The 12540-nt window shown below is 39.8% G+C and overlaps 4 protein-coding genes across 5 annotated transcripts; 3 read left to right on the plus strand and 1 right to left on the minus strand.

Annotated features, from left to right (window-relative positions):
* The first annotated feature begins 20 nt into the window (after positions 1 to 20).
* fabp10b (fatty acid binding protein 10b, liver basic) lies at positions 21 to 975 on the plus strand. Its single transcript, XM_004074282.4, has 4 exons — positions 21 to 229; positions 303 to 475; positions 641 to 730; positions 813 to 975. Exons 1-4 carry the CDS (start codon positions 163 to 165, stop codon positions 861 to 863), a joined length of 381 nt encoding a protein of 126 aa, XP_004074330.1. The 5' UTR covers positions 21 to 162; the 3' UTR covers positions 864 to 975.
* Positions 976 to 1059: 84 nt separating this feature from the next.
* On the plus strand, positions 1060 to 5299 carry srsf10b (serine and arginine rich splicing factor 10b). The gene is made up of 6 exons (XM_011481022.4): positions 1060 to 1218; positions 2652 to 2756; positions 3584 to 3687; positions 3942 to 4140; positions 4223 to 4276; positions 4460 to 5299. The coding sequence occupies exons 1-6, from the start codon at positions 1154 to 1156 to the stop codon at positions 4680 to 4682; spliced, it is 750 nt and encodes a 249-aa protein (XP_011479324.2). The 5' UTR covers positions 1060 to 1153; the 3' UTR covers positions 4683 to 5299.
* A 981-nt stretch (positions 5300 to 6280) lies between these two features.
* On the plus strand, positions 6281 to 9373 carry gja9b (gap junction protein alpha 9b). The gene is made up of 2 exons (XM_011481021.4): positions 6281 to 6409; positions 7253 to 9373. The coding sequence occupies exon 2, from the start codon at positions 7271 to 7273 to the stop codon at positions 8777 to 8779; it is 1509 nt and encodes a 502-aa protein (XP_011479323.1). The 5' UTR covers positions 6281 to 6409; positions 7253 to 7270; the 3' UTR covers positions 8780 to 9373.
* On the minus strand, positions 9253 to 11737 carry mycbp (MYC binding protein). Of its 2 annotated transcripts, none has more exons than XM_004074081.4 (5): positions 11586 to 11737; positions 11265 to 11337; positions 11123 to 11171; positions 9546 to 9675; positions 9253 to 9468 (listed from the first exon to the last, which is right to left on the minus strand). In XM_004074081.4, the coding sequence occupies exons 1-5, from the start codon at positions 11598 to 11600 to the stop codon at positions 9424 to 9426; spliced, it is 312 nt and encodes a 103-aa protein (XP_004074129.1). In that variant the 5' UTR covers positions 11601 to 11737; the 3' UTR covers positions 9253 to 9423. The 2 variants fall into 2 exon arrangements, with proteins under 2 accessions (XP_004074129.1, XP_020562848.1); XM_020707189.3 differs by lacking the exon at positions 11586 to 11737 and adding an exon at positions 11435 to 11575.
* Between the last annotated feature and the right edge of the window lie 803 nt (positions 11738 to 12540).

Raw genomic sequence — 12540 nt, forward strand, 5'->3', positions numbered from 1 at the left:
TATTTTAGTGTGGGGTTTTGCTAATCTGCTTGCTCTGAAGATGGTTCGATGGAAAACGAGGGTCTCATAGGAAACCTAACAAACAACTGGGAGTTTGAAGTCCCCAGCTTATCAACCAGTTAGTGTTTAATGTGATCGTGAGCACTAAGAACAGCAGCCAACATGGACTTTAGCGGAACTTGGAAAGTTTATTCTGAGGAGAACCTAGAAGCGTTCCTCAAAGTCATAGGTGAGAAAAACAATTTCATGTGATTTTCTTGTGTGTGTGCGAGCAATTACATGTGTTTAAATGTACACTCAAGGGGCACCTGAGATGATCGTGAAAATGCGAAAGGACGTCAAACCTGTAGTAGTGATAGAGCAGAATGGTAAAGATTTTGTCTACACCATCAAGACTCCAATGTTTACCAGGGTGTACTCATTCACCCTTGGACAGGAGACAGAAATTCCTTCTGTGGATGGCAGAAAGGTTAAGGTAGGACCCAAGAATTTAATGCACAATTTTTCTAAAACTAATTTTTTGTTGGTATCAATGGAATTGAAGTGGAGAAAGAACACTTTGGTGACGCTTGAGTTTATGCATTAAACTGGGAATTGCATGGAAATGTTTAGAAACTGCTTGTGTTGTGTTTTTGCTCAGTGCATCATCAGGGAGGAAAACGGGAAGCTAATTGGTGAGGCTGACAAGTTCACTTCTGTTCGAGAGATCCGGGGGGATGAAATGACAGAGGTGAGCAAGCAACAAAATTCTTTTTTTTTTAAAAATATATATTTGAAAGTCAAATCTTCTTTTTGTGCTTCTTCATTTTCAGACCATCACTTCTGGTTCAGTAACGTTCATCAGCAAAAGCAAACGGGCCTAAAGTCTTTCTGGAAGAGCTCACCTGAAGTTCCATATGCTGAAATCATAATATTTGTGGACGAAATGTTCAATTAGCTGACAAAGTTATGTGAAATAAAGATTACAAATACAAACGTGTGTACGTATTTCTTTGTTTATTGCTATAAACTAAAAGAACCACATGGTGGCGCCATGGAGCTCCATGCGAAGAAAAGATCAAAAGGCGCCTTCTAAGTGCGCATGCGTGTAGTGTTTTTACCCCCTAGCAGGCATCGTGTCGAAACCGTTTCCTTCTGTTGAGTGTGTCGCTGTATGGCCAGATACATGAGGCCTCCAAACACGTCTTTGTTTGTCCGGAACATCTCCGATGAGTCCAGGTGAGTTCTGCGCAGGTCTCACGGTTTTCCCTCCGATCCGGTTTTGTTAACGTCAGCAGGCCGAGTTAGCCTAGCTTAGCGCGTCGGCCTCGCGCCTGTAGGCCGCGGGGAAACGACTACTAATTTCGAGCCCCGCTTCAATGAAAAACTCTAGCTAATGCTATTTTACGAGGATAGCCAATGTTTGTGTTTAATTGTTCACTGTATGTTATTATCTAACCAAGTACCTTTTTTTTCCTTTCAATAGTTTTTACGTTAATGCTAAACTGACGCAGACTAAACACGGACGGCGACGCTTAGTAATGTTAGTCTTGAATAGACTTCCTACTTGGAGAATACCCTATTTTTATGTTAAAAAACCTTAAGCAAGTATATTAATGAATATTTTTGTTTTAAAGTTCGTTATGTTAATAAATTGCGAACAATGGTTTCATTGTGTTCCCAACTTTGAATAGTCTCCATTAATTTAAATATTTGCATATTATAACTGTTCCTTTTTTGTGTAGTACTTGAAACGTGTAAACTGTCTTTAGTAGTGCATACTGTAATTAATTACATATTTTAAAAGATAAAACCTAATCTAAAAGTACTTTACCTTTTTTTAAATGTATATGTTAATGTACGCATCATAGTCACATTATTGTATTATTTTTACACCTGCAACAGTGTTGAAAAGAAAACTGACCAAATTAAAAGGAAAAATGCCTATTTCAATGGATTGTACGAAAACACATTTTTTTAAAGTCAAAACATGTTTTCTCCTTATCAAATATGTTCTGTTTGGCTGCCTGTGTCAATCTGCATGTTCTGCATTGTTTGATCAATGAATTTTTCAGATGCCTTTTTCTTTTTTTATGGTTCTACCTATGCTCTTGGGTATTACTATTAATGGGTAGATGAAATACTAATGTTTCTTAAAGGGACAGTTGACCCAAACAACAAGCTAGCAGAAAGGGGTGGGGTTCTTTTTTTAAATTGTTGATGATTATATTTTCCTTATTTTTATCCTGTGATCATCTCTGTAGTTTTGTATTTTACATACACTAAAGTATTAAATACACAAAATCCGACTTAATACTGTTCTATATCTATACGATTCTTGAACATCAAATGTTTGCATAGAAATGTGTATACATACTATTTTTTAAGATTAGGTTTGTTTTGTTTGATTGATCAGACTTTTCAGTAATGTCTTGCTCTATATTTAAAAAAACAAAAACATTTTCGCATTAAAGATGGCAGTTTATAGATTGTAAACATTTGCTTCAGAACCACATGTCAAGTTCAGTAAACTTCTTTGTGGCTGAAAACACCTTAGATACGCTGTTTGGGGTTGAACTGTCCCTTTTGGCAGCAGTTCTTTGTTGTAGATGCTCTATCGGCAAATTTGCCATGATGGTCAGTTGAGTCACCCGTGTATTTACGATGTTCAGGCCTGAGGATTTACGGCGTGAGTTTGGCCGCTATGGGCCAATAGTAGATGTCTACATCCCACTTGACTTCTATACACGCCAACCAAGAGGATTTGCATACATTCAATATCCTTTCCCAAAGAGTTTGGACTCTGTGTACTCCTTCTAACACTCACTCTTGTCACATTTTAGCAGAAAAGATGCACCTTTCTGACATTTGTCTTGTTTTTTTTTTTATTTCCTTTTGATTAAATATCTAACACACATATTTTTCTGTTATTGCTTCAGAAAATGTAAAAGCATCCAGTTGTGGAACCAGCCACAAAGAGTTACAAAGACCCATGTAGAGTAGCTGTAAAGACAAGTGACACAGACCCGCAGGAACAGAGGGAGGGAAAAGATTGAAAAGAGAAAGTAAAGCGCCAAGAGGAAAAGGGAACCAAGACAAAGCTTGGAAATGGCGGCAAAGAAATGGGGAAAAGAAAAGAGGTTTAAGAGGAAAAGCAAGCAGAAAACCCAAGTCTCTCTGGGAGTCGATTAAAGCGTGTAAAGATCAAGATGAAGTTCAGAGTCAAGCATGGGTAAAGGTAACATGTCTGAATTATTTTGTATCCTCCCAAGACAAATCTACAAATTTGACGAAAGACCCCAAAAATCAGCTTTACGTGTGACATTGACATTTTAATTCTGGTCAAAGCAATTTAATCAAATACTAATGTTTGTTTTTTGTCCTGATGCCATGGACAAATTGTTCATTTGAAAACCCTGCTTCATCTTTTATCGCTACGAAAATGCACTGAGCGTGTTTGTGTTATGTGCTGTTTTTCCACACTTGCTGCTTTTTAGCTTTAAAAAAAAAAAGTTTAAATGGGTGTATACTTTTTAAAAAGAAAGTTGAATTTGTGTGAGTGATCAACAAAAGAGAACCTACAAAACCCTTAACCGATCAGCATGTTTGAGGATGTGCGAGATGCAGAAGATGCTCTTCACAGCTTGGACAGAAAGTGGGTTTGTGGCCGACAGATTGAGATCCAGTTTGCCCAGGGTGACCGGAAGAGTAAGTGAACCCTGAATTTATTTATTTATTCGTTCCATCAGATGTTTAAAAAATGCTTTGATCTTGATCCAGAATTGCTTTCTCAGACATCATACTCCATCCTGTGGGGTTTTTTTCTCTGCTTTTTCAACAGTTTTAGTAGTTTTTAGTTTTTTTTTTTCTCTTAGGTAGTCTAATCACCGATCCCTGTGGCATGTATGAATAATTTTTTGGGGGGTTATTTGTATTTAAACTAGCGTTTTGTTTTCTTGCAGCACCCAATCAGATGAAAACAAAAGAGAGGCGTTCCCCGGGCCGATCATCTCGATATGACGACTACGACCGAGATAGCCGACGCAGACGGTCACGCAGCCGCAGCTACGACAGATATGAGCGATACGAGCGCTATGAGCGATACCGGTCCCGCAGTCCGTCTTATGATCGCAGGCGCAGACGATCAGAGTCTCCTAAAGAGTAAGTTTTCCTCTTGGTGGCTTTTTTTCCCTTGACTCGGTTGCCATTGAAGTGGTAAGAAAAATAAATTTGATTTCTTAAGGACCCGTGGACGAATGTATCCAAGAGGAAGAAGCAGGAGTCGCGAGGAAGACAGGTACAATACTTCACTCCAACAGTTTCATCAAATACATTATGTAGTTTGTTTCGCTGTGGTTCTGTTTTTTTATGTAATGTTGGGATTCCTCCCAAGACCTTAATTGAAACTTTCATCATAAAAATTGGTGCTTCAGTATAATAATGACTAAAAACTTCTGCTTTGTGTCGTCTGTATTTTCAGATACAAGCACAAACCTCGGAGAGAGTCCAGAGAGAGGTCTAGATCACGCCAAGGATCTGCATCCCCTCACGAAAACATCAATCAAGCTTCTGCCTCCCATTACATCGAAGAAGAAGTGAGACGGGTGCAGACCCCCTCCCACTCCCGGTCTCGGTCCATGTCGAGATCACGCTCACGTTCTCGCTCCCGGTCCTGGGCTGGTCGCAAAACCGGTGGGCGCTAACCCAGATGATGCCCTCTGAAGCAACTGTCGACAGCTTGTTCCTGCAGCTCCATTTTCAAATCAGCGCTGCTTCCTGGCTTGTTTTTTTTGTTTTGTTTCTCTGTACTTTGGTGTCATGCCAAGAGTCCTTTTTTAATGTACTGTTACTCCTATTTCTGTTTTGATACATTTGAGTTTATTTTCCAACTCTTTTCATTTCCAAACTTTTTTTTTTTTTTTAAAGGACTCAGTATTTTAAGAAATTTCTCTTTATAACACCTATCAATTGCTCACCTATCAGACCTTTAAAAATACCTAGATTGATTTGATCTGAACAACAAAAAAGGCCTAAACAGTTGTTGGGTGCTCTAAATGAGATCAGGAGCTAAAATGCAGAGTATGCTGTGACCTTCAAGTGTTAAGAAACTGTTAGAACTGTTTTTGTGGTGATCTTTTCCAACAGCATTTTTTTTCCTTGCAGTTTAGTCACAAATGTTTGTTCTCAGAGAAGCAAAAATGTTTAAGTGCTGATGGTTTTTTTTCCCCGTAATTGCATGTTTTATTCTCGTAAATCTCAAACTTTGGTAGAAACGAGCTGTTATTTTGAGTAATAAACTAGTATGGTTCCATAACAGAAAGTGGGTGTGGCTTCAGTTTGTGCTCACCAACATCAGGTTAAATGCGGACCGATCAAAGATTCTCTTCTTCGGGCGGCTTGTTTTGGGAGCGGAGGTGGATCCACGCTCTGCATCTGAATGGAAACAGGAGTGCGGTCAGTCCAGTCGCTCCATTGATTTCCTGTTAATGGAACTGCAGCCGGGAGGAACAACTGAAATTAAAATCGCAGAAAAGAGGCGGCCATGTGTAAAATCGGACGTGTCCCATTGATCGGCGTATTGGAAAGATGCATCAGAAGAGCAGCCTGGAAGTTCAGAACGCTGGCTGTAATTAGATCAGTCACTGGAGTGCTTACAAAATCAGCACGGAAAAGGAAACGGGAGTTGGTGCTTCCTGGTTCAGTTCATTCCAACTTTCATGGATCTGGTTCACATCTATGAGCCTCTCATAAAGATGCTTGGACAATATTTAAAGGTTCAGATGAGGTCATGTTAAAAATAAAATCGAATCTCACTCATTAGTGTAACATTTCATAAAATCAGTTTAAACAGTTTGAATAAACTTGCAGTTTTGACCATTAAAGGAAGAATCAGGCTTTTGACACGAGTGTTGTAGGAAGTTATGGTACACTTGTCACATATTTAACTAGATTTCAATTTAATATCTGAAGATTAAAGCTACAAAGTAAGTTATGATCTGTGAGATGACTGTTTCACTCTTATTTATGTCCGAGGTAATCTTTGGTACCAAATTCTCTCAGAGAAGTCAACCCAGTGCACCAGTTCATCCATGGTGCATGCCGCACCTCCGATGATCAAACAAGTTTGAGGTCTTTTGGGTTCAACCACTAAAAAGAAGCATCAAACTGAGCAGATGGCTGCACATTTCACCTCTAATGACTGGTTGGAAGGGTCCATCCACAGTGCTGCGAGGGAAATGGCAGCAGAGCGGGGCCACAGCATCGATTGTTCTGGTGTTTCGCTGCCAATAAGTGGAGAGCAACCAGAGCCAACTGGGATCATTTGTTTATGTTGGATTTAGAACCAACAGTGCGGCTGAAACCTTTGTGAGGGTCAGAGAGAGGAGAGAAAAGATGCCATTGTTGTTTGGTTTCATATCCAAGTTAAAAGGTGAGACTTCTTTTTTTTTCCATTTCCACTCAGAAAACTGCAGAGAACTTAACACCCTTGTCCAGTTTCAGCTCCTAAGATTTAAATTTAGCTGTTCTAAAAACTAATCTGTTTGAGTAATCAGATTACAGTTTGGGCTTCTAGATTCTGGTGTTCTTTGGAAAACATGAACCAAAGGAGTAACTCTGCCTTCTTGAACTCAGCATGACCTCACTGAATATTTATGAAGGAATACTTAAAACTATACTTTAAATTGGCAAATATTGAACAGCTTTGACCAAAACAATCAGTTGCATGATTACATAAATACATAAGCAGATTAAATGCAACTTTAGAGATCTTTCCATTTAAAAAAAATAGGTTTCATAATTTCAAAACTAGACTGTAATAATGCAAATATTTTGTTCAGGTGTTTAGTCAAAATAGTCATTGCATAATTTTCCTGGATTCTGGGCAATAAAAAAGCATTTTTGATGTCCAAAAATGCTTTTTAGATACCTAAATCTCATTTTCTTTTAGAACTGTATATATAAGTATATATGTAATATATATGTGTGTGTGCACACAGGTTTAGATAGATAGATAGATAGATAGATAGATAGATAGATAGATAGATAGATAGATAGATAGATAGATAGATAGATAGATAGATCAAAATTTTGATTTCCTTGCTTGCTTTGATGTGCGTTGGTAAATTAAAATTGCATTACATGTGACACTTTTGCCACCTTCACAAATAACCTTGAGGGTGGCGCTTCAAATGCTGGTTTGGGACACCCTGAACGCTTGTCGGAGTTTATTTCATTTTATTGGTGAGGAATCCTGTCTTTGTATTGATTTCAGCCCTGCCTATGTAAAAAAATGGGAGACTGGAACTTCCTTGGTGGGATCTTGGAGGAGGTGCATATCCACTCCACCATGGTTGGCAAGATCTGGCTCACCATCCTGTTTATATTCCGGATGCTGGTGCTGGGCGTGGCGGCGGAGGACGTGTGGAACGACGAGCAGTCAGACTTCATCTGCAACACAGAGCAGCCCGGCTGCCGCAACGTCTGCTACGACCAGGCCTTCCCCATCTCCCTCATCCGCTACTGGGTTCTCCAGGTGATTTTTGTTTCCTCGCCCTCCCTGGTCTACATGGGTCACGCCATTTACCAGCTGCGTGCTCTGGAGAAAGAGCGCCACTGCAAGAAAGTGGCCCTTCGCCGGGAATTGGAGGGCGTGGACACAGAGCTGGTGGAGGTGAAGAGGAGGATTGAGAAGGAGATGAAGCAGCTGGAACAGGGGAAGCTCAACAAAGCTCCTCTGAGGGGCTCCCTGCTCTGCACCTATGTGGCTCACATCGTGACCCGCTCGGTGGTGGAGGTCAGCTTCATGACGGGTCAGTACATCCTGTACGGACACCGCCTAAACACTCTGTACAAGTGCGAACGAGAGCCTTGTCCAAACATGGTGGACTGCTTTGTCTCCAGGCCCACAGAGAAAACCGTCTTCATGATGTTTATGCAAGCCATCGCCTGCATCTCCCTGTTCCTCAGCCTCCTGGAGATCATTCATCTGGCCTTCAAGAAGATCAAAAAAGGCATCCTGAACTACTACCCCCACCTGAAGGACGACCTGGATGATTACTACGTGAGCAAATCCAAGAAAAACTCAGTTGTGCATCAGGTTTGTGTTGGGACTTCAGTGGGACGGAAGACTACGATCCCCACAGCGCCCAGTGGATACACCCTACTGCTGGAGAAGCAGGGCAACGGACCCAACTACCCCCTCCTCAGTGCCTCCTCCGCTTTTGTCCCCATTCAGGGGGACCCTGGTGGGAAGCCAGACTGCCACAAGGATGTCAAGGAGGGAGCACTGAGCCGGATGGAGCAGAACAGCAACTCCAACAACACCAGCAGTGAGACCCGCTCCCCTGCTGCAGACAAGCAGGGCGAAGCGGAGGAGGCCAGGTCCCCCCACCACGATGACATGGAGTGTGGGAGCTCAGAGTACCCCACCCTGCCGGCGGTGGACACCTCCTCCTGCCCCGCCCTGTCGGGCATAGTGAGGAAGTCGAGGAGGGTCAGTCCACCGTGGAACTGCTCCACGGTGGTGGAGGGGAACTGCTCAGACAGCGGGGACTCCTACCAGGGAAACAGCAGCATGAAGCTGCGTGGCAGCTGCAGCGGCCCCCGCTCCAGGGTGCTCTCCAGATCAGATACGAAGAGGCAAAGCCGACCCCAGAGCCCGGACTCCACAGGGGAGCTGAGCTCCGTGTCCCGACACAGCCGAGAGAGCAACAGCCCCACAGCATCCTCCCCAAACCGCCGAGTGTCTGCGGCGAGCAGCGGCAGTAGTAGACGAGCCCCCACTGACTTACAGATATGATGGCTGCTGATGACCTGCAACCAGCAGGTTTACCTACCACCATCTTAAAGACATCAAAACGAACACAAAAAGCCTTTGTCATATACTGCTGTAGAGATTAGCCTCTTGACCCCCCAGTAACTTTTTTTTCCTGCCGCATTGAGGGAACAAGAAGGGCTTCGTTTTGTTTGGATTCTAGGAGTTTCATGCCTTGCTAACCAGTGGGGAGAATTACCAAACTTGGATTGATCTTTTAGGCTAGTTAACAGAAACATTTCCCATCATCAAAACCATCTGAAGAAACCCAACATCATGTAGACAAAAAAAAAATTGAACAATTCCTCTCTTTTCTCAAGTTTTGTTGATATCAAAAATTCTGTTTCAACTAGATATCGAGTCATGAGGTTGAAATATGTCCTTTAAAAAGTTTCAAATGTGTTTTGAATGTCATCAGATTTGTGTTTTATCTGTTAAGAAATCAGATCATCAAGAGATGCTGGGGAAAAAAATTTATTCAGGAGCAAATTTGCTTGTCAAACAACAAAAAATGACAGTGATTCTGCGGTCACTCTTCATCCATTATTACTTAATAAACATTTACATTTTATACAAAAAGGCCAGTGTTGGATAACTTTTTTTCACCCCCAAAAAAAGCAAAGGTGACGCTACTCTCCGTCCCCTTCAGCAGGCGACGTCTCAAACTGCATCAGCTGAAAAATGAAACCAAGGGTTAAAGGTCATGAGTAGGAGCAACTCACAGTCACTGTGTAAGAGAGAGGGGCCTCACCTTGTTCCGTAGCTCTTCGTTTTCCTTCATGAGCAGGTTACACTTCTGCTGGAGATCAGCTAGCTCCATCCGCAGGGCCTCAGCATCTGCTGGCTCTGGACCAGCCGCCCCGAGCTGAAGCTTGATGAAGCTGTGATGCTGGTTAAGGGTCTAACGGGGGATCGAAGGCTAGACCCGCACCTAAACTTTTCCCCCAACAACCAGACTGGTTAACATGCGTCTGCAGAAACATTTTAGCTTTGCTGTGCAACAAGACTTGATGTGTTTTGGATTCCATATGATTAAAAAAAGTATGTAATCCTTAAAAAAATGATTATTAAAAAATAGTTAAAGTAAAGTAAAAGTGAAGAAAACAAAAGCAGCCTGACAGAAGTGTAGGTATTCTTGTACATTTTTAATGCAACACTTAGGTTACCTTTTCATGCATCTACCATTATCCAAGCATAGAAACTATAAACCTTGCTGTCAGGAGTTTTACACATGATGTGCTCCTATAATTTGCCGCTATAAACCCAAAAACATCTTATTCTTCCAGTCAGAGATTGCTGGTAACAGTGGTTGCAATAAAATGACCGTTATCTTACTGTTACCATCACACTTGAATTGGGGTGATCTTTTGAATTCATCCATCTTCTTAACCCACTGAATCCCTTTTGAGGTCACAGGGTCACCAGAGCCTGTCCTGGCAACTGTAGGGCGAAGGTGGGGTACACCCTGAACAGGTTGCCAGTCTGTTGCAGGGTCACACACTCACACTGACACCTAGGGCGCAATTTAGAGATGCCAGGTAACCAACAAAGTATGTTTTTGGACTGCAGAAGGACGCTGGAGTGCCAGGAGAAAACACGAAAACAGGTCACAGGCGGGAATCAAACCAGGACCTTCTTACTGAGAGGTGTGGTCCTAACCACTGTCTGATTCATGTTTAATAGAAACCCAGTTTGTAATTTTCCATATAAAGTTCTATCTTTTCAAGAGTATTTTGTGAGATTTTCAAAATAAACTGAATTACATCAAAGACTTTTTAAAATATTAATTGTAAATGTTGGTAAAAGTTTTTCAAAACAGATGTACTTTTTAAAGATTGGCTTGGTTCATCTTATTGTACAATCAAATTTGAGCCCAAAATGTGTTGTGCTTCTTTAAGCTACAATATAAAGTGGAATATTCCAGTAATATTACAACTAATTTGGAATACGTTAATTAAAATCAATTTTTTAAAATGTAATAGCTTTTAGTTAGTTGCATTATTAGCTTAACTCCAAGTTTTTCACTCGTGCAACAATTTTGTTCTTTTATATGATTATTTAAAAATAACTGCAAACAACAAAAGCTGTTAAATGAATAAAATAAATACTTTCAGAATCTGTTAAATTTAATTTTACGCCAAAAAGACATAATAATTCATACTTCCATGCTGATTTAGGATAAACCTATTATTTGATACATATTTTCCACATACTTTAAATACTTTTTAAATACTATATTTAAAAAGATGTAGGTTGTTATTTCCCAGACTCCAATAAAAAAGGTTGTACAGGATAACTGTGTTAGTAAACATCAACTACATAGGATACTCAAGAGCGTTGTTAGGCTTCTCGGGTTCTTCATAAAGTGCCACTAAAACTGCAAAACAGACACAAAGACAACATTGTTAGTATGCAATAATGTAAGCCAAAAGTGGTAAAAAAAACACACTAGTAAGAGCACACTACTTACTGCTTGTCAGGGTGTCCAGCACTCCTGATTTCTCAAGATATCTTCGAAACTGCTCTCGTTTGGATTCTGGTGCCTGAAACACGAGATAAAACACATTTCACACACCAACAAACGCAAAAAAACATATAAAAGGCCACATTTGAACATTAAAAAAACTAATTTCAACTGACAGTTGTGTGCTCACAGCAGGAAACGGCATAGCAGACCATAGCACACGAAGCTAGTTAGCGTGCTAGCAGCAGGGGGCTACATATTCTCCAATTTTTTAAGCAAATGCTAGTGCTGAAACATAAAACACAATGGTCTACAAAAAAAACTTACTCTGTAGCTTGCCATAATGCTATAACAGCCGTAAAATAAATACTGGCTTAAATGCGTGCACTTGTTAGCAGGGATAACAAAGTTTTAGCAACTGCTTTGTTTGTTAGCTTCCATCTACAAACAGGTGGTATGTTACCATAACGACAGGAAAATGCGGAAATGAAACAAAAAGAATGAATAATAATTAAAAAATAAACTTTATACATAATAAAATAATGATAGTGATTAAAAAATATATTAATAAATTATATTTTTTTATAAAACAAACAAACCGAAAAATATTTTTACCGCTGGCCATTATCTTTTTTTTTCTTTTTTTCAAATAAACTTTATTAACAAATATTCCACATACAAAACATCAAAAATTGACACTCCACACTATGTTCAAATGACAATTTGTTGACATTTGCCAGGAAAATGAACAAAAATGTCAAAAACATAATAGTAATAGCAATATAAAAACGGGTTAAAAGAAAAGAATAAAATAAAACAAAAATATTGATGGTAAATGATTCTGTTAAAGTCTGAAAAGTGGCCATGTTTTAACTGTTCTAACAGGTTTTTTGTTAGTGCAGGATTCAACACCATTTACATACAGAATTCTTTCTTTTTGAAAAACATAAAATTCTAATTTTATGTTGGCCTATTTACACTTGTGAATGAAATATTTAGCCATATTTATTAGTAAGTTATAAATTATCTCTGCATTAAATCTCCCTTGAATAAAATATCCAAAAACAATATGTTCGTAGAATAATTTATAGTATTCTCATAGATGGGTTGTTATAAAATGAGCCAAATCTTTCCAAAATATTTGATTAAAAGTGCAATACCAAAAAAAGATGAGGCGCGGTTTCTGGTGAGGAATGGCATAATGAACTATTTATGTGCAGATCTTTTTAAAAAAGTGTTTCACTGGGTAAAATGAATAATTATGAATCATTTTGAAAGAAAT

Source organism: Oryzias latipes, chromosome 11 (genome assembly GCF_053564925.1).
Source record: "Oryzias latipes strain Hd-rR chromosome 11, Olatipes_Hd-rR_3.1".
Classification (NCBI taxonomy): Eukaryota; Metazoa; Chordata; class Actinopteri; order Beloniformes; family Adrianichthyidae; genus Oryzias; species Oryzias latipes.